The sequence below is a fragment of the Zonotrichia leucophrys genome, chromosome 27 (genome assembly GCF_028769735.1).
Source record: "Zonotrichia leucophrys gambelii isolate GWCS_2022_RI chromosome 27, RI_Zleu_2.0, whole genome shotgun sequence".
Taxonomy (NCBI): Eukaryota; Metazoa; Chordata; class Aves; order Passeriformes; family Passerellidae; genus Zonotrichia; species Zonotrichia leucophrys.
Genome location: NC_088196.1, coordinates 2,899,144 through 2,918,883, shown reverse-complemented (window position 1 = coordinate 2,918,883; position 19,740 = coordinate 2,899,144). Strand labels below are relative to the sequence as shown.

Genomic DNA, 19,740 nt, shown 5'->3' with positions numbered 1-19,740 from the left:
GTCCATCCTGGGGGTTGTGGGTCCATCCCGGGGGTGTGTGGCCATCCTGGGGTTGTGGGTCCATCCTGGGTCTCTGAGCCCATCCCGGGCAGTGTGGGGCCGGGGCTGTGGGTCCGTCCCGGGGGTCTGAGCCCATCCTGGGGATGTGGGTCCATTCCCGGGCTGTGGGACCATTCTGGGGCTGTGAGCCCATCCCGGGGTGAGGGCCCATCCCTGGGGCTGTGAGCCCATCCCGGGGGTTGTGAGGCCATCCCAAGGCTGCGGGTCCGTCCCGGGTGTCTGAGCCCATCCTGGGGCTATGGGTCCATCGCAGGGGTTGTGAGCCCATCCCGGGGCTGTGGGACCATTCTGGGGATGTGGGACCATTCCAGGCAGCGTGGGGCCGGGGCTGTGGGTCCATCCCAGGGCTGTCGGTCCATCCCAGGGCTGTCGGTCCATCCCAGGGCTGTGAGCCCATTCCGGGGGTGTGGGCCCATCCCGGGGCTGTTGGCCCATCCCAGGGGTGTGGGCCCATCCCGGACACCCCGGATCCTCCACCCGCCGTGCCCCGGGGCTGGCGACAAGCGGCGGCAGCACGGAGGGGACGCCCCTCGGGGCGGCGGGGCCGGCGGGGGGCGGCTCCCGGGGCCGCGGCCGTGGCTGCTCGGCCCTGCCCAGCGCCGGCTCCGCTCCGCGCCTGGTTGGTGCCGTCGGGGCCGGGGGCGCGGCCAGGCCGGGGCCGGCCCGGTAAAGCGGCGGCGGAGCGGGCGCGGCGGCCCCGCACCATGGAGGGGCACCTGGCGCGCTGCAAGATCGTGGTGGTGGGGGACACGCAGTGCGGCAAGACCGCGCTGCTGCACGTCTTCGCCAAGGACTGCTACCCCGAGGTGCGGGAGGGCTGCGGGAGGGCGGGCCGGGCTCCCCTCAGCTCCCCCGGGCTCACCTGTGCTCTCCCCTCATCCCCCAGAGCTACGTGCCCACCGTCTTCGAGAACTACACGGCCAGCTTCGAGATCGACAAGCAGCGCACCGAGCTCAACATGTGGGACACCTCAGGTGGGCCGGGGGTGCGCGGGGGTGGCGGGGCCGGACTCGTCCTTCCCATCGTTCCCGGAGCCGCCGGGCCGGGCCGGGCTGGGGCAGCGGCTCCGAGCCCTGCGAGCCTCCCGGGGCAGCGCCGGTAGCACCGGGCGGGCGGCGCTCCCTTGTCCTGCAGCGGGGACAGCGAGCAGAACCGGCTGCGGCTGCAGCCCTGAGGCCGGGGGAGCGGGGAGGAATGGGAGTGCTGATGGAGGGGGGAGCCCGCACCTCGGGAGGGATGCCCTGGTGCTGCCACAGAGCCTCCGGGGCTCTCTGGCGTCTTTTTGGCTCGGATTGGTTTTGCCTCTTTGTGTCCTCGGTTGTGGTTCTGCTCACAGCGCCGGGCACGGCTGTCCCAGCCCACCGAGACCCGTCCCGAACTTTGTGCCTGCTCCTGCCCCGGGGGAGGCACGAGTTGCGGGAGGAGTGCGTGATGCAGAGCTAATGGAAATATTGGCATCCCACAAAGTTCACAGGCACTTTCTGATTTATCTTTGGGTCCTTTTGTACGGGCAGTGCAGCTGAATGCTGTGTTCTGCTGATGAATATACATCGTGTGCTTGCTGGTGCTCTTTCCCTATAGTCTCTTAATTTTTGGAATCCTGATGATAAATGAAGTGCTCTCAGTGTCCAAGAGCAGTAGTAAGTGACAATATGACCTAGGACTTTCTTTTCCTGTTGTTCATTCAGATTCCTTGCTGTAATTTTGCCTTCATTAAATGACAGCTATAGGATTAGCATAGCTCTACCTAGAGTAGTGGCTTTTAGTGAGTCTTGGACTAGCCCAAACATGTAAAATATATTTGAATCTTCTTCTGGAGCTTCCTGACCTAAGAGACCTTGCTTTGCTGATTTTTATTCCCTGAGACAAAAAGGGAATTGGATTCAGCTTTGCTGGCAAGCTGTGTGCTGTGATGTGAGCCATGAGGACGCTGGCTCCTGGGGATGAAGTGTTGGCCCTTGGTGTTTGACCAGGAGCTGTGCTTGAAGCACAGAGTGGTGGTTGCATGGAAGCCCTTGCAGGGTGGCTGTTGCTGGGCTGGTTTGGAGACTCTCAGATGTGAAGCCATCCTGGCTGGTTCCAGGCTGCAGAGAGCTCCTTGAAGCTGCTCAGGGTGCTCCAGGACTCGGGGGTGGTCACTGGGCTGCACATGAGTGTTCACCCACAGCTTGTGCACCCCCATGGCTGGGGGAGTCCAAAACCTGGGCTTCTGCAGCCTTGGAGGGGATGTGGTGGGTTATCTTTGCTAGGCACTGAATGGCTTTGCTCTTGAGGATCTGTGTTTGATATAAAAAACTTCATCTTTGCAGGGTGTAGAAGCACGTTTGAAGTGTTGTTTGCTTTTTAGGAATCCTCCAGAATGATTTCCTTTGGCCTTACAAATGTTTAAAGGAAAGGACATGATAAAAAGTCCTTAAAGGATGTATCTGGCACCTGCATCTGATGCTGTCACACGTTCATTTTTCCCCTTGTGACAAAAGATGTTTTTCCAATATTTGTCTCTGCAGCCAAAAACAAATGGACTTTGATTCTTCCTCTTTTCTCCTGTGAAAAATGTCAGACCTTTTTAACAGCTTTGCTGTAGATAGAGTTCATCAGGTAGTTTTCCAGATAGATTCCCTTTGATTTGAAATACACAGGAGCTAGCTCTTAATAAACAATCCTGCAAAGCACTAGACAGCAGTTTTCCCTGGTAATCAAACTGAAATTTTTAGCTGTAGACTGCAAAGTGCTGTTGAGTTTTCACTAGCCCACATAAATGGGAGCTTTGGCAAAAGAAGTTTTGCACAATAGTGAGTTGAACCAGCTGAGCTGAAGGGATCAGGAGAAGCTCATTGCCCACCCCATGGAGAATTACAGGCATTGGTGGGCACTTCCCCTTCTCTCTGGGCTACCTATTCTTTGTTTTAAGCTGCTTTTCCATCCCAGCAAGAGTGAAAAAGGGTGATCCTGACATGAGGAGGGGAACACTTTCTATTTTAAATGCTCTCCTTCTCTTAGATAAGTGATGGAACTGAAATTCCCTGAGAAATCAGCAGACACCTGGAGAGAGGAGGTGGATATATATATTTTTTAAAATTTTTACTTAATTTCCCTCACCCCATACTTAGTTGAGGAAGCAGCTGGAGACTCTGGAAGCTACACAAGGTGAGCTGAGCATCTCTCAGCAGTGGGTGGTGGAGAAAGTGCAGTCTGGCTGGAAAACTCCCTTTATGAAGGCTGAGTGTGGCTGCAGTCTGCCTGGCCGCTCAGCCATCCCCATGGTAAGCCCTGTCCAGCCCAGGATGCTGCCTGCTCCCTGTGCCCTGTCATCCTGTTGGAAAATGCAGCCTTTGGAGCTGAATTGACCCCTCCTAAGTGGCAAACACAGGCTGTGACACTGGCAGCTGGCAGGCAGCAGCTCCCATTAGAGGAATATTGACACAGAGTGGATGGGAGTGATGGAGAACTGAATGGCTCCCAAATTGTATTGGGAGCTCTGATTTTCTTTAAATGTCTTTTAACTCTTTGTCCATTGTTTTTTTGGGGGCTGGAGGGTGACTTGGGAGAATTTCCAGCACTGAGAATCCTTCAAAAGGGTTGAACCTGCTAGGACTCAAATGAGACTTAGCTCTGAGAATGCACCAGGGAGAAAATCCCCTTGTCCAACATCTGCAGCTGCTGGTTGTGTTTCATGTTTGTTTCAATTCAGACCATGGGAATAAAATTGCTTGGGGTGCCATGTCACAGCATGCCAGGAATGTCCCATGCCTGCTGTCCCAAAGTGCTACATGCTGTTTGCTAAAGCCTCCACTGAAAAACAGTTTGACATCCTTGTCTGTGAGGGAAGGGGTGCAGAGCCTGCATGGGGCAGCAATGGCTGCAGCTCCAGGGAATGATAGAGCTTGGATGGGGCAGGAAAGGTGCAGGAATGGAGTGGCCATGCCCTGGCACCTCTGCTCCTGAGCCTTATGGAGGGCACGGTGCTTTGCTGCTCTTCTTGTTCCTCTTCTGGCAAATTCTTTCGTTGGCTGAACGCGCTCAGCACAGAAACAACTCCTCTGCACAGGGCTGGGATCTTGTGGTGGGGGAAACTCCTGTTCAGTGGGATGTCTGATGGCTTGGCAGGGCTGTTCCCAGAGGGCTGGGTGCTCCGGACCGGCAGGATGAGCTTTGTGCTTTGCTCCTGGGGCAGGAGGAGGAGGAAGGTGCATGGCTGGTGATCATTAGCGATGCTCCGCAAGGAGTGGGCGAGTTTCGAGTTTCGTTTGAGTGCGTCAGGTCTGGGAGGGAGCATTGTAACCCCCAGGGCGTGCAGGGGCAGGGAGCTTCTCCTCAGCAAGGTAATAATACTTTCCCTGTGGGATCAGGGAGTGTGTCTGGGGCTGGAAGTGGAGCCATTGAGGTGCCCAGCAGGTCTCTGGCAGAGAGAGCCTTCAGTGAGCAGGCTGACCTGCTGTTTGGGGCTGCCCTGCTGCCCAGGGAGCTGTGCTTGGAGTGTTTCCCACCATGAGCTGGCACTGCCCACTGGTGCACTGGCAATGCCAGGCCATGGTGGCAATGACCAGTGCCCACCAGACTGGCCCAATGCCCTGTTCTGCAGAGCTTCCCTGGCACTGGGTGCAAGCAAGGGGAGAGAGGAGCTCAAGCCATGCTTGAGGGTTGGCAGCACTGCTGCTGGCAGCTCTGAGGTTTTACCCTGTATCCAGGTGGATTTTTTTTTTCTGTTTTCAATAATAATGGTGAGGAACCTACACTGTACTGACTTCTTTGCTAGGGGGCTCTGCTTTTGTGCCTCAGAGTGCAGGCAGGCAGAGCCAGGAGTGATCTGAGGCCATTGAGCTGCTTGATGCATCTTTAGCTGATGCAGAGCGGAGCTGCCTGCTCCTGGCAGGGACATCTTTGCCAGTGCTCAGTGGCAGAGCCAGCCTGGCACTGTGCCCTGCACAAGGTCACTGCTGCCTTGGGAAGCTGCTGGAGGGGACTGTCCTTTGTGGACCTTGAGAGTGGCAGTGCCTGCTGCAGCCTGCAGCGTTGCAGAGGTCAGTGCTCAGGGGCTCAGCAGGGCCCTGCCCGGCTCAGAGCAGAGCTGTGTGCCTGCCAGCTCTCCACAGCCGCTGTCTCTTCAGCAGATGTGCTTTCAAGACAAGAATAACGCTGTGAATTGCAAATCCCCCTCCGCCTTCCTCTCTGCCTGTGCTCAGCAAACAGTCTGCCTTGGAATGGCCTGTGTGGGAACCCACGGGCTGTGATAACAGATCCTTCTTTTAAGGGAGCTACTGAGGAATGTTGATGAGATTAGAGAGCTGAAAGGGGCTGAGTTTGGCAATGGCATCTCCATGGATGCTGGGGCTGGCTGTGCCTGGATTCCCAGGGTGCAGCTCCAGGATTGCCATGGCTGCCTCTTCCCAATGTAAGAACAAGTCCTGTCTCAGAAAGGCTTCACTCTGAGGCACACAGAAAATGTGGAGCTGCCCTTTCCATACCAAAAGAGCTCCTCCCATGCTTCCTGTTCAGACTGAGAGCCTAAAAGCAGCATGCTTGTGTTGTGCCTCAGCACAAATATGTAGTTAATCCTAAAAATACAGCTGGGTCACATTCCCATGCAGGTCAGCAACCAGTCAGACAGAACTTTAAAGGGTTGCAGCAGAAATGCTGATACTGAAGTGGGTGGGATGGACCTTGAGAAGGCATGACAGGGCTTGCCAGGGCAGTGCCCAGGAGGATCTCCTCTCTGGGCTGGGCACATTTCAGTAACCCTGAAATGTGCAGCACTGCTCCATGAGAATTGTGTCCATGCAGCCCTGTTCTCTGTGTGTGCTGCCTGTGCTGTTGCCCCTCTGGGTCCCTGTTGTCCCCTGCAGAAAGGGTGGCAGCCCAGGAGGATCTCCTCTCTGGGCTGGGCACACTGCGGGCATGCTGCAGTGCTCTGTGGCTCAGGGATGGAGCCTGGTTCTGCTCTGGCATCATCCATCCTTTGTCCCCTCCAGATCTGGGGGGCTCAAGCCTCTGTGGGGCCATGAGATGTCCTGGGAGTTGTGGGGGTGCTGAGGAACATTTGCTTTTAGTGACAACTGGCTGGCCCTGCTGGCTGCTGTGACCTTGTGAATAAAGAGGAATGTTCTGTGGGGTGGGCTTGTTCCCAGCTCAGGTGCTGACCCCTTTCCCACAGCCCAGAGCTGATCTGCTCTCTGCTGTGCTCTGCTCTCCCTGCTCCTCTTGCCCCAGATTCTGAAGATAAAAATCTCCACTCCATTAAACTTTGCAAGTGTACAGGCCCAGCCTTCCCTGTGGGAAGAAACCTTATCTGGCAGCCACATGCCTGGGGAGGGATCTGATGCCTGTGAGCAGTGATGCTGAAATGAGCAGCACTGCTCCATGAGAATTGTGTCCATGCAGCCCTGTTCCCTGTGCGTGCTGCCTGTGCTGTTGCCCCTCTGGGTCCCTGTTGTCCCCTGCAGAAAGGGTGGCAGGCAGGTTGTGGCGATGCCAGCTGCCCTTGTGACGTGGCAGCAGTGCCAGGAAGGGACTGTGACCCCCATTTGTCTCCCTGCTCAGCTGCTGCAGGCATGGAAAGGCTGGGAGGGCAGTCCTGCCACTCCTGCCATGCCAGACACTGTGATGTGTCACTGACATATTTTATGAAAACCCTTTCACTGGGATTTTTTTCCTGAGACGCCTCAGAAAAGAAATATAAACAATAACTCTCTGATGGCTCAGAATGTGGTCTGAAGATTTTACCAACAGTTGCATCTCTGCCTGGTCTCATGTGAATTGTTTTACTTGATGACCAATCCCAGTCCAGCTGTGTCAAAGCTGTGAGCAGTCACAAGATTTTATTATCATTCTTTTCTGGCCTTCTGATGTCTCCTTTCTCTTTCGTGTAGTTTTAGTGTATAATTTTCTTTTAATATAATATATATAATAATAAATCAGCCTTCTGAAATATAATATATATAATAAAATAAATCAGTCTTTTGAAACATGGAGTCAAGATTGTCATCCAACACCCCCACAGTGATGCTGCCCCAGGAGCTTTCAGGGGCTCCTCACAGCTGCTGGAGGGAGGTTTGCAGCTGAGCAAGCTTCTGTGGCCACAGGTGAGGCAGGACACAGGGCTGGGATGGGGCAGGGGAGCTCAGTGCCTGCCTGAGCTGGGGATTCCTCCCTCCACTGGTAAATCCAGCAGAACTGCCTCCTCCTGAGGGGCAGGCTTCCAGTAATAAGGTCTGGAGAAGGGCCCAGAAATGCCACCTCAGCCTATGCAAATAGCATTGCCTTCATCCTGAAGGTGTGCCAGCTGGGCTCTTTAGTAATTCACTCATTTCTGTACGTGCATTGTAGGAATTAGGAGCAGAGGTTAATTGTCCAAACTGATGAGCTGGGGTTTTCTTTCAGTTGTGCATTTCCCAGAAGAGTGTTTATTCTATGTCACAGAGCAGTTTCCTCCTTTCCTTACTTCAGGGGTTTGCAGTGATGTTGCACAAACAAGACAAATGTCAAAGTTCAGCCAGGCCAGAAGGTTCTGGAAGTCCTGGGGCTGTTGACTTGCTGCTGCTTTGGCAGCTTTGCCCTCTTGGGATCTGTCTGGCAGAGTGCACATCCTCTGCCATCTCTAAAGGCTCATCTGGCACCTCTGTGTGGGGAGGTGACCCAAAACTCTCTGTGTTGTCAGTGCAGCCCTGCAGAAAGCTGGGATGGGTTTGTGTTCCATTCCATGAAGGCTGCTCCTGGCAGTGCCTGCAGAAAGCAGCGTGTGCCTCAGCACTGCTCCCTCTTTGGGGAGAGCTTTCAGAGCCCCCCGAGTGTGCTGCTGAGAAATTGAGGTCTTGGCAGTGCTCACCTCTGTTTCAGCCCGAGCTGGGCTGTGAGAGCCCCTTGCAGAGCAGATCATGGCTCTGCAAGCACTCTGGCTTTCCCTGTTGTTGGATGGAGGGTGCCTGTGTGAGAGGCTCATCATCTCCAGAACAGCTAATGAGGAGCAAATGAAGATTAGCACCACGTTGGTGGAGATGGAACAGCACATTTCAGCCCCCTGCCCAAGAGTGGCATCTCTGAGCTGCAGTGCCAGGCACTGCAGGATCTACCAGGCAAGGGCAAAGAGGAGCCACTCGTGCTTGTGTTGTAGACAACAATGGGAATTTTATTTTTAAGCTGGTTGTAGGCTTGCTCCAGTTTTCTCTTTAATCATGAACAGATGCACTTAGGTCCTGTTTCTTGCAGACCTGGATGCCAAGTGGGAGAATGACTCATGCAGTGAAGGAAGGCTGAATCTGCAGACACACCAGCCTTGGGCTCCTTGTGTGTGTGTGGAATTGCCAGACTGTGATCTCTGGAGTGTCTTGCTGGAGGATCTGTAAGGCGTCAAGTGCTCCTAATCCATAAAACTGAAGAGCTGGAGTTGAAGGCTCTGGCTTTTTGGGGTTGTTTAAGTGGGGTTTTGGGGTGGGGGGGAGGTGTTGTTTTGGTGGTTTTTTTTAGTTGTCAAATGCAATGAAAAAGTAATAGATGCAAAAGAGAATTTCCTGATTGAGTAGAGAGGTCTCCAGAGCGAACTGGGGATTACCTTGGCTGGGAGCAATGCAGCTCCTCTGCCCCACAGGGCAGCACTGAGGTGGGCAGAGGCTGCTGAATGCCAGCTGAGGTGCCAGGGGTCACTCCTGCTCTTTGCAGGTAATGAATGTGAAGCAAATTCTGATCTCATTAAAAAAAAAAATCAGGTTCTTTACCTCGTGCTTCCCTTCCCTCAGCATGGGAGTCTCTCCTGTGGTCCAGGTGGTGAGAGCAGGACTCCTGGCATGATTCCTGGGTCTGTGGGGGTCCTGTGGGATCCGGGGGGCTGCAGCAGCCCTGAGGAGCTGGCTGGCTGCTGAGGAGCAGCAGGTTGCTATGATACAGTTTGCTGTGGCACTGTCTGTGCTGAATGAGCCAAAGCTGCCCCTACAAAAGGAGCATTCCTTGGCTGGGAGGGGGTAGATTTATCTCAAGTGTTTATGTAAAGCTGAGAAGCTGCAGGGAGAGGATGTGCGTGGGAACGTTTCCTCCAGCACCAGGGCCCCTGTCTGGAGGCAGAGAGCTCTGTGTGCATGGGGGAGAGGGCAGGGCTCAGATAAAGGGCTGGGCTGATTCAGGCATGCAGATCAGCCCTGGATCTCCTGGCCTGTGCTCCCAGCCCGTGGCAAACAGAAGAGCCTGTTCAAAGGGGAGCTCAGCACTGCTTGGTGCTGCTTGTGACAGCAGCCCTGGGCTGGGCAGGGCTGGCTCGTGTGGCTGTGCCATGGGCAGTACTGTGACCCTGCCAGCTGTGACCCTGCCAGCTGTGAGCCTGAGGAGAGCTCAGAAACCTCTGTGCCCTGGATCACCCTGCCTGCCTGGCATCCCTGTCCCCAGAGCTGCCCAAGATGTACAGGGACTGGCTCCTTTCCATTAGGGAGCTTGATTTTCCCTCTAGGAAGAGGGCTGGGCCCTGCAGAGGTCAGGGTCTGTTTCTCCTGTGCTGTTCCAAACCCCTTCCCTTCCCAGTGACGTTGCAGGGGCTGCAGGTGCCTTTGCTCCTCTGGGCTGGCTGTAAGAGCTGCAGACACCAGGAGCCAATTTTCAGGGAATCCAATTGCACATCAAATCCAGGCACCTTCCCCTGGCTGTGTGGAGTGGCAGGGGCTGGGGGGTCACAGCCCTGGAGCTCTGCTGTGGTTAGTGCCATGGTCTGAGCTGCATGGCCAGTCCCTGGCACTGGGCAGGGTTTGGGGAGGCTCCACCAAGCCCTCAGCCTGCCCCATGTGGGCTCTGGGCAGAGAGAGGAGCCTCAGGCTCTGCTGCCCAGGTGTTTGCAGAGCTCCAGCTGTGCTGTGCTGGGGGACTGAGCCCCTGTGCACACAGGACCTGCAGAGAATCAGCCCACTCTCCTCTGGTGCCCAGCCCAGGCAGATTTCCATCCTTCCAGAAACATAAGCCACCCTCATCCATAATTCATCAGGTGCTGAGTTTCACTGAGGAGCCACCTGACACCTGGGCTGCACCTTTCTCCTGGGGTGGGAAAGTGCCAGCTCCTGACATCCCAAGGAGCAGCAGCAGGAAGCAGGTCTGGCTTCCTCAGCCCAGGATGGCAATCCTGCTTTTGGAGGAGGCAGATCCAACAAGGACTCTGCTGTCTCTGTTTCCTCTTCCCATAAATAAAATCTGCTTCTCATCCCTCCAGGAAATTTAAGTTATTTGTCTTTGCTACTTAAAACCACTGCTTTGGTTTTATATAGTGAGGCTGATTGCTCCATGAGTGTTTGCTGAGGTGTCTGCACTCACCAGCAGAGTGCAGGGCAAATAAAAATGCTGTGGCACAGTGACCTTCCTGCCTGAAATTTGCATTGAAGGGGTGTGTGTGTGCACATGTGTGTGGTAGAAGAAATACAGAAATATAAGAAGTGCATGATTCAGGCTGGGCTCTTTGCCTGCTCACAGAGTTCCTGTGGAATGCAGAATCATCCCCTTCCATTTATAGCTCATTCACCAAACACTGTCACTTCTTTTATACACCAAAAAGAATCTGTCTGACTTTTCCCAGCACAAATCCAGAAAGAAGGCAATTCATTTTTACCTGTCACAAATTCTCACCACCTTTGTGAGCAAGCTCTCCTGTATAAAGATAGCAAGGGAAGGATACAAACCCAGCAGCAGCATTTGCTGTCTTCTCTCAGCCCCACCTTTCTGCTGTGAGGGGTGATGGAATCCAGGCTGAGTGGTGAGCCAGGCTGAGCCCTCCTGCATCAGCAGCACTTGCCAGATGCTCACCAGGCAGGGAGAGGGATGCAAAACTTGCCCTTTCACTCTGTCAAGGGGTAAATATAAGAAAACAAGGACAAAACATCTGACTTCCATGCCTAAACAAAGGAACTAAAATCCTCTGCTAATCCAACTGGGCTGAACCTTATGGCATGTGGTCTCTTTCAAACCAGAACTTTATTTATAACACTGACCCTGCTCCTCTCCACAGGCTCGGCCTACTACGACAACGTGCGGCCCTTGGCCTACCCCGACTCGGACGCTGTGCTCATCTGCTTTGACATCAGCCGCCCTGAAACCCTGGACAGTGTGCTCAAAAAGGTGAGTGTCCAACAACCAGAGGGGTGCTCTGCCCCACCATGCCCTCAAACCCTGGAAAATGTGCTCAAAAAGGTGAGTTCCATCAGCCAGAGGGGTGCTCTGCCCCACCATGCCCTCAAACCCTGGACAGTGTGCTCAAAAAGGTGAGTGTCCAACAACCAGAGGGGTGCTCTGCCCCACCATGCCCTCAAACCCTGGAAAATGTGCTCAAAAAGGTGAGTGTCCAACAACCAGAGGGGTGCTCTGCCCCACCATGCCCTCAAACCCTGGAAGGTGTGCTCAAAAAGGTGAGTGTCCAACAACCAGAGGGGTTCTGTGCCCCACCACACCCCAAAACCCTGGACAGTGTGCTCAAAAAGGTGAGTTCCATCAGCCAGAGGGGTGCTCTGCCCCACCATGCCCTCAAACCCTGGAAAATGTGCTCAAAATGTGAGTGTCCAACAACCAGAGGGGTGCTCTGCCCCACCACACCCCAAAACCCTGGACAGTGTGCTCAAAAAGGTGAGTGCCAGCAGCCATGGGGTGCTCTGCCCCACCGTGGTGGCCCTGAGGCTCTCATCAGGGTCAGAGCTCTGGCCCCTGTCTCGGGTTGCTGTTGTTAATTGCTGTTGTTAATTGCTGCCCCCACATCTGTGGGTGTGAACACAGACCCCACACACGTGCTGCAAGCTGCCACCACCCCCTAGGTTCCTTCCAAATGGAAATATTCTGCATTCTGCACACACCAAGCAGAGCACCCAACCATTCTCCTCTGAGCACAGGAGCTCCAGGCAAGGCCATGGACATTCTCATCAATCTATTTAAAGAAGAAATCTCTGGCAAGGTTCTACCATTTGAGGCCAAACCCTTGCAAAATAGATAGCACAATTTTAATTTTACATCTTAGGATTGCAGTTTAGAGAAGTCTACTTACATAACAGAAATTGGCTTTTTTGCAGGATCAGGCACCAGCTGTAAAACACAAATCCTAAAAAGATGTTGTCAGGTGTTTAATTTTAAAGTCTACAGTTTCTTTCACAGTATTAGTTTGTACATTTTTCTATTTCTGTCAGCAGAACCACCAGTGGATCTCTCAGCAGAACCACCAGTGGCTGTGGATGGCCTGCAGCAGCTGGGAAGGAGCCTCTGGTGCCTGTTTCCAAGCAAGCAGAGTGCTCAGTTTTTTGGCTCTCCCCTCAGTTCAGCATCTGCACAGTGAAAAAGACAGCAATCAGTTCTCTAGAGCTCGTCAACAGAAATGATGAGCTGTGGTGCTGAATTTGAAGTGAATTATTGAGCTGAGATGGCACAATGCCACTGGCCTGGAGAGCAGGCAGGGCCCTAAGCCTGCCCTGGCACTGGGAGCAGCTGAAATTTCCTACCTGCTCCTTTCAGCAGAGCTGATATTGCAGCTGGCAGGTCCCAGAGAGCCTCTCAGGGCTGGGGATCTGCTGTGGGGCACCCCAGGCTGGTCCCCAGTGGGTCATTTTTGGGAGAAGGTCCCACACAAGGCTTTCCTCTGAGGTGGGGTGAAGTCCAGCAGCCCCAAATGCTGCTCAGAGGAGGGGAGGATAAATGGTTTCCTTGGTCCTGGCTGTGCCCTGCTTCCTGCCATGCATTCAGGGAGCTGTGGTTGTGCTGTGCAGGAATTCAGGGTGTGTGGTTGTGCTGTGCAGGAATTCAGGGAGCTGTGGTTGTGCTGTGCAGGAATTGAGGGAGCTGTGGTTGTGCTGTGCAGGAATTCAGGGTGTGTGGTTCTGCTGTGCAGGAATTCAGGAATTCAGGGAGCTGTGGTTGTGCTGTGCAGGAATTGAGGGAGCTGTGGTTGTGCTGTGCAGGAATTCAGGGAGCTGTGGTTCTGCTGTGCAGGAATTCAGGGAGCTGTGGTTGTGCTGTGCAGGAATTCAGGGTGTGTGGTTCTGCTGTGCAGGAATGCAGGGAGCTGTGGTTGTGCTGTGCAGGAATTCAGGAATTCAGGGTGTGTGGTGCTGCTGTGCAGGAATTCAGGGAGCTGTGGTTCTGCTGTGCAGGACAGCATCTGCCAGCTGCATCCTGTCCTGAGGGGCTGGCATCTCGTTTGTGACACTTTCTGAGACACCAAGGCATGGAAAGCACCACAGAGCAGCAGCTCCCATGGCTGTTCTCCCCAGAGAGCCCCAGGGCTGGAATGGCCATGGCCTGAACATGGCACATTGTGCTGCCTGGCCTCTTGGCCTCTCCACATTTTGCCAAATGTGCTGAAGCAAGTGCCTCTGACTCAGCTGCTGGGAGGGCTGGGAAGTGGGGCTTTGTCTCAGGAGTGTCCTGCTGAGGGGACAAAGACCCTTCAGATAAATTGGTCAATGGCTCAGTGTTGGCTTCCAGAGCAGGTCCTGGGTACCAAGCAGGCTGGGTGGAGGGAGGGTGTTTCATGTGGACTCAAAGAATTCACTGCTCAGCTTGGGAGTCAGCAGAATAATAATGCAAGTGAATCACTTGGACCTTAATGAAATACAAACCTCTCAATAATTAGGTGGGGCTGGGAGTTATTTGTCTCTCTGCACAATCTTCATGTGAGTCCACTCTGCTCAGTGCATGGCTTTCCCTGTGCAGCCTCACAGATGTTTTGAGTGCTGCTAGGCAATGTTTTTTTGATATGGTAACTTAAAATAAACCCTAAATCCCAGGGGATTTCTTAAGTGCCTCTGAGTAGATGCCTTGTTTCCTTTGGTGCAGGCTCACAGCCTTATGGCAGCGAGGAAAATTCCTAAGACACCATGAAGCTGAAATGGGTTTTAGCTTGTGATATCAGGCAAATAAGGAAAATAACATTTCCTGTTCAAGCCTCAGGCAAAAATCCAGCAGAGGAAATCTTTATTAATGCCTCCCCTCTGATGCCTGGGCTGCTGTACAGCATGTACAGTTGAAGGGGCAGAGGCATCTGAGGGAGTGCAAGCAGCAGCTCTGCCTTTCATGCAGAACAAGATTTCATGGAGTGGTGCTTTGGTCCTGACAAGTCTTGATGGCACAACAGGGTTTGGGCTCCCAGAGGTGTCAGTCATGCAGGAAGAGGTCACAGCTCTCTCCATAGAATAGGGAGCCCTGTGTCACTGCAGAGCCCTCTGCCAGGTGTGACAGACCTTGTAGCTCAGATCCTTCACATGAATTAGGGTGAAAGCTCCAAAAGAAATGGGTCTGTCTGTTCATTCTGAGGTTGTGTGGGTCTGGGGGTGCCTGAATCCTGGGGAGTCAATGTTCTTGGCAAGCAGATACCTGGAGATACGTAAGACAATCTCCTGATAAAAAATAAGATTTTTCTTATTTTGCACATAAATTAGAGTGAAAGCTCCAAAAGAAGCGGGTCTGTTCATTGTGAGGGTCTGTGGCTGCAGCACCATGACCTCCAGAACTCTGCCCAGGGGCTGGGGGTGCCTAAGTCCTGGGGCAAGCAAATTCCTGGAGATACCTAAGACAATCTCCTGATTAAAAAAAAAAAGATTTTTTATATTTTGCATATAAATTAGAGTGAAAGCTCCAAAAGAAGTGGATCTGTTCATTGTGAGGTTGTGTAAGTCTGTGGCTGCAGCACCATGACCTGCTCAGGGGCTGGGGGTACCTGAGGTCTTGGCAAACAGATACCTAAGACAATCTCCTGATAGAAAATAATGTTTTTCATATTTTGCAGTGGCTTTGGTCTGATACTGGTTGAATGACATTTGGGTGCTTTTTAGCCCTCCCTTCCCCATGAGGTTGTGCTTGGTGGCTTGGGTTTTTTTCTGCTTTTAATTGCCCAGGGTGGACCTTCACCCTGAGTTATTGTAGCAGGAAATTGCTAATTCCAAGTGACACTTCAGCTGGGGGTAATCTCTATTTATTATCTGCTCTCTACTTCAGCACCACTAGATAAGTGACTGGGGCATTGACATGCTGATGGAGCTGTGCAGGTCTCCCCCCGGGGGAGGTCACAGGTGATGGATTTATTTACTGCTGCAGACACAGCTGACATCAGGCATTCACTTTGGGAGCTCTGAAAAGAGTCATTTATATGAAGGACATGGATGTTTGCCCTGGCCTTCTCTTTCCATTGCTTCAATTCTTAATTTCCCTGGCTATAGCTGTGCTCTGAACATCATAATGTCTTTAACATTATGGTGTGGTGGCTCCCATTAATGAATAGTGTGTGAGTGTGCAAAGAGCTCTCCACTGGCCCTGTTGACCCTTGGGGTCCCAGATTTGAGCAATAATCTGGAGCAGGAGGGCTTGAAGGGTACTCTGGCCATTCCATCCTTGACTGTGGCTATTACAGCGACCTGATGAGGTCTTCATGGTGAGAGAGAGACGGAATCTTAGTTCGTGATCAGAAGGCTGGATTTATTGATATATGATATATAATACATTATTACTATACTAAAAAGAATAAAGCGAGAAGTTCCAGAGGCTGCTAAGCTAAGAATAGCATAGAAAAGAATGAATAACAAAGTTCTGTGTCCAGCAGAAAGCAAGGACAAAACTTTCCTGTGAGTGGTCAGCAAATCCAAACACTCACAGAAGCCCAATCACCGCTGCACCTGTTGCATTCCACACCAGCCGATAACAATTGTTTACATTCTTCTTCTGGGGCCTCAGCTTCCCAGAAGATGAACAAATCCCAAAGAAAGGATTTCTATGAAAAAATGTCTGCGACACTGTGGCAGCCATTAAAGAGCCCTGATATGCTAACCAGTGTTGGAACAGTTGTGACACCCTGTTTGGAAAAGCCACACCAACCAGAACCTGTCCTTTCCTCCGCAGTGGCAAGGGGAGACACAGGAGTTCTGCCCCAACGCCAAGATCGTGCTGGTGGGCTGCAAGCTGGACATGAGGACAGACCTCAACACCCTGAGGGAGCTCTCCAAGCAGCGCCTCATCCCCGTGACACACGAGCAGGTGGGTTTGGGCAGTGCCCAGGGAGGGGACAGCTGTGCCCTGTCACCCACTGCGCCCAGGCCTTGGTCTGCAGAGGGTTTGGTCATGACTTGGGGGCTCAGAGCTGTTCTTGTTTCCACCACTCTTGTCCCCAGCTCTAGAAGACCCAGTTTCTGATGCTCTGCTGAGCAGCCAGCCATTTAGTAGCCAAAAAAGTAATTTCTCAAAGCAGGTGGAAGTGCTTGATTTGACAAGCTGGACTGGCTAAAGGGGAGTGTTGTCCTTCTGCATCTCCAGTTCAGTGCAGCTCTTTCTGCTCCCAGTGACTTTAGGTTTGCTGATAAATGAAATTAGACATTGAAAGATGAAGGAAACAATGGGGTAGAAAAACCCTTAAATTCCATAAGAATTAAAAATTAAAAGGGAGGGTTATACATTAGAGGGAGATCTTCAGTATCAGGTGTATTGGGAATTTTTACCTCTCAAGTACCTCAGCCATTGGGGAAAGAGAGAAGGAAATTGGGATAAAAAGGGAGGCTGAGTCCTGTGGTGGTGTTTGAGGGTCCCCAGGACAAGGGAAAAGATGAGAATCTTGACTCCATGTTTCAGAAGGCTGATTTATTATTTTATGATATATATTATATTAAAAATGCTATACTAAAACTATACTAAAGAAAGAGAAAGGAGACAGCAGAAGGCTAGAAAGGAATGACAATAAAATCTTGTGACAGACTCAGAGGGTCCGACACAGACTGGCTGTGATTGGCCATTAATTAAAGAAAATTCAAATGCTGGGTAAACAGTTCTCCAAATCACATTCCAGAGCAGCAAAACATGGAGAAGCTGAAACTTCCCAGCTTTTCGGGAGAAAAGATCCCGGCAAAGGGATTTTTCATAAAATATCACAGTGACAGCATCCTCCAAAAATTGGAGAGATCCCAGGGGAATGCCCCATGGCCTCTCCCTTTATTTAAATAAAGCAAAAGTACTCTTCTGCCTCCTTTTTGGACATAAACCTCTGATGTTTGTGGATTAATTTTCCTAACAAAAGGGAGGGTTATGCATTAGAGGGAAATCTTCAGTATCACGTGTATTGGGAATTTTTTACCTCTCAAGTGCCTCAGCCAATGGGGAAAGAGAGAGGGAAATGTGGGAAATTGGGAGAAAAAGGGAGGCTGAGTCCTCCAAAAATTTGAGAGATCCCAGGACAATGCCCCATGGCTTGTCCCTTTTTTTGAATGAAGTAAAAGGACTCCTCTGCCTCCTTTTTGGACATAAACCTCTGGTGTTTGTGGATTAATTCTCCTAACAATATTGGTTTTAACTAACATTTTAATGCGAAAAGCCAATCATAAAATACACATTTTGTGGATTAATTTTCCTAACAGTATTCATTTAAATAAACATTTTAATGCAGAAAGCCAATCATAAAATACGCATTTCGTGGGTTAATTTTCCTAACAGTATTCATTTAAATAAACATTTTAATGCAGAAAGCCAATCATAAAATACACATTTCGTGGGTTAATTTTCCTAACAGTATTCATTTTAATGACCATTTCAATGCGAAAAGCCAATAAATACACATTTTTACACTTGCTCCTCGGTGCCCTAACGCTGCTCCCTCGCTGCTGCTCTCTCTGGCCGCAGGGCAGCGCGCTGGCACGGCAGATTGGGGCAGTGGCCTATGCAGAATGCTCCTCCAAGGTGTCGGAGAACAGCGTGAGGGACGTGTTCCACCTGACCACGCTGGCCTCGGTCAACAGGGTGCACAAGAACCTGAAACGCAGCAACTCCAAGCGGGGACTGAAGCGGGCGTCACAGATGCCTGGCAGGACAGACTTCCTGAGTGACACAGAGATGAGGAAAGACCGAGCCAAGAGCTGCTCCATCATGTGAGAGCGGGCTGTAAATAACGCGTGTGTGTTGTCCATTTGTACAGTGAGTGGCTGAGAGAGGGCGCGGTGCTGGCTGCAGGAGCTGCCCTGCCTTTCCAAAGCCTTTCTCTCAGTCTCCAGGGCTGAGCAAAGGTGCCAGCTGCCAGCAGGGCTGCACGAGTTGCCCTGCACACTGTGGAGACTTTTCTGCTGCTGTGCAGATTGCTTGGGATGAAGGAACCACTTGGCAGAGGAGGATTCTGGTGCTGGAAGGTTTGTGGCTGGGGGAAACAAAGTCAAAGGGAGTGATGCCCTGTGTGTGTGTGTGTGCCACCCTCCTGTACCCACAGCCCAGCCCTGCCCTGTGCAGCTGTACAGCACACACAGCGTGGGCTGGGGGCTCTGTGGGGCCTGGGCTGGAGGGAGGAGGGGGATTGGGAGCAGCAGAGTGTGGTCAGGAGAAGGTGTTCCTCCAATCTTCCTGCAGAAGGGAAATGGTGTTTGAGGTGATGCTGTTGGACAGCAAGGTGCAGGGCTGGGCCAGAGCTGGGAGGGAGGGCTGGGAAGGAACCTCAACCTGATGAGACACCACAGCAGCCCACCTCCTGCAAGGGAAGCAGACAGATGTCTCTTCCCACAGCATTTCAGGTACTCAAACTGCATTTGAAACGTGGATCTGGCTCTAAGGGAGAGGTGTGTCCCACTAGGTGCACCCTGAGGATGGTGGTTCCCTCCAGCAAGCAAACGCCCCTGGGGAGCTTTGCTGAGCCCTGGGCTCTGCCCCTGCCCTGCACACACAGCTCCCAACAAGAACTGCAATAACAATCCATGTCCTGCTCCCCACCCACTTCCAGCTGCAGGCTGTGCTGCATGGTGCTGTGTTTGTCTGGTATTGATGAGGAAAATGCCTTTATGCATATCTGCACCCTGTCTCTGCTGTGGCAGTGGGAGAGGAGGTGCTCCCTGCCCTTGTGCCTTGCTGTCTGGCCTCCTCCCAGCATCTCCCATTGCTTCTGCTGCTGTCCCCTCTGAATGCCTTTGATGACAGTATTAGCCTGGGCTTAATGTCACATGGACACTTTATGGAAAAATAGAATCTGCTCTGTTGCCAGATCCAACTGTGTCTGTGGGCTACAGGAAAAATAAACATGATTGGAAAATCTGTGGTGCTTGGCTGTGTTCATTTCTAACTCAAACCACACATCCTCTCAAAATCTCTTACTGCTCAACTTACCTTTGTGTCCTGATGTCTCTCTCCAGCTCTTGAAATACACTTGTGCACCCCCTTCAGTGCAAAACCCGGAGGATTTATCTGCATGTATTCATTCTGGAGCTGAAACACCTGCCTTGAGCAGCCTCTCCCTCTGTCCTGGCTCCTGCAGTGTTGTGCAGCGTTTGCAGGAGGCTCTGCCTGATTCAGCAGCCTGAGCTGCCAGGAGCTGTCTGCGTCCTTTCAGCTTTTCACTCAGTGTTTTGTGTCTGCTCTCACACCCAGCTGCACAGGGAAGGCATTTTGGGGGATTTTGGAGCTGCTGATTTACCAGCACCAGAAAAGCTCCATCAGAGACTGGACACTTGTGCTGTGAGCAGGCTGAAAGAGCTTGAAAACCCCATCTGCAGTCTGGGAGGAGGAGGAACTGAGCAATGCAGTGTGTGGAGAGCAGCCCTCAGCATCTTGATGCTTTTCTTGCACTCTCTGGGCTCCTCAGAGCCAGAACCAGATCCCAAATCTTGGATTGCAGCAGTCAGAGGCACACAGGAGTCACTGCTCATTCCTCAGAGCCTGTTTGCAGGTGTTCTCACCACCTCATGTCCCACAGCCACTGGGGCTTCCTTCTTTCCTCATCACACAGCACGTGCCGTC

At 52.3% G+C, this 19,740-nt stretch overlaps 1 protein-coding gene across 1 annotated transcript; it reads left to right on the top strand.

Moving 5' to 3' along the window:
* The first annotated feature begins 703 nt into the window (after positions 1-703).
* Positions 704-19,038, top strand: RND2 (Rho family GTPase 2). Its single transcript, XM_064733788.1, has 5 exons — positions 704-866; positions 947-1,034; positions 11,027-11,136; positions 15,886-16,020; positions 17,650-19,038. The coding sequence occupies exons 1-5, from the start codon at positions 765-767 to the stop codon at positions 17,896-17,898; spliced, it is 684 nt and encodes a 227-aa protein (XP_064589858.1). The 5' UTR covers positions 704-764; the 3' UTR covers positions 17,899-19,038.
* Positions 19,039-19,740: the final 702 nt, after the last annotated feature.

What these genes read in the sequence shown, in the direction of transcription:
- RND2 (XM_064733788.1), top strand. Translation starts at nt 765, where the DNA reads ATGGAGGGGCACCTGGCGCGCTGCAAGATCGTGGTGGTGGGGGACACG. An exon ending in CCAAGGACTGCTACCCCGAG is followed by an intron (nt 867 to 946) that starts GTGCGGGAGGGC and finishes CTCATCCCCCAG; the next exon opens with AGCTACGTGCCCACCGTCTT. An exon ending in TCCCCGTGACACACGAGCAG is followed by an intron (nt 16,021 to 17,649) that starts GTGGGTTTGGGC and finishes CTCTGGCCGCAG; the next exon opens with GGCAGCGCGCTGGCACGGCA.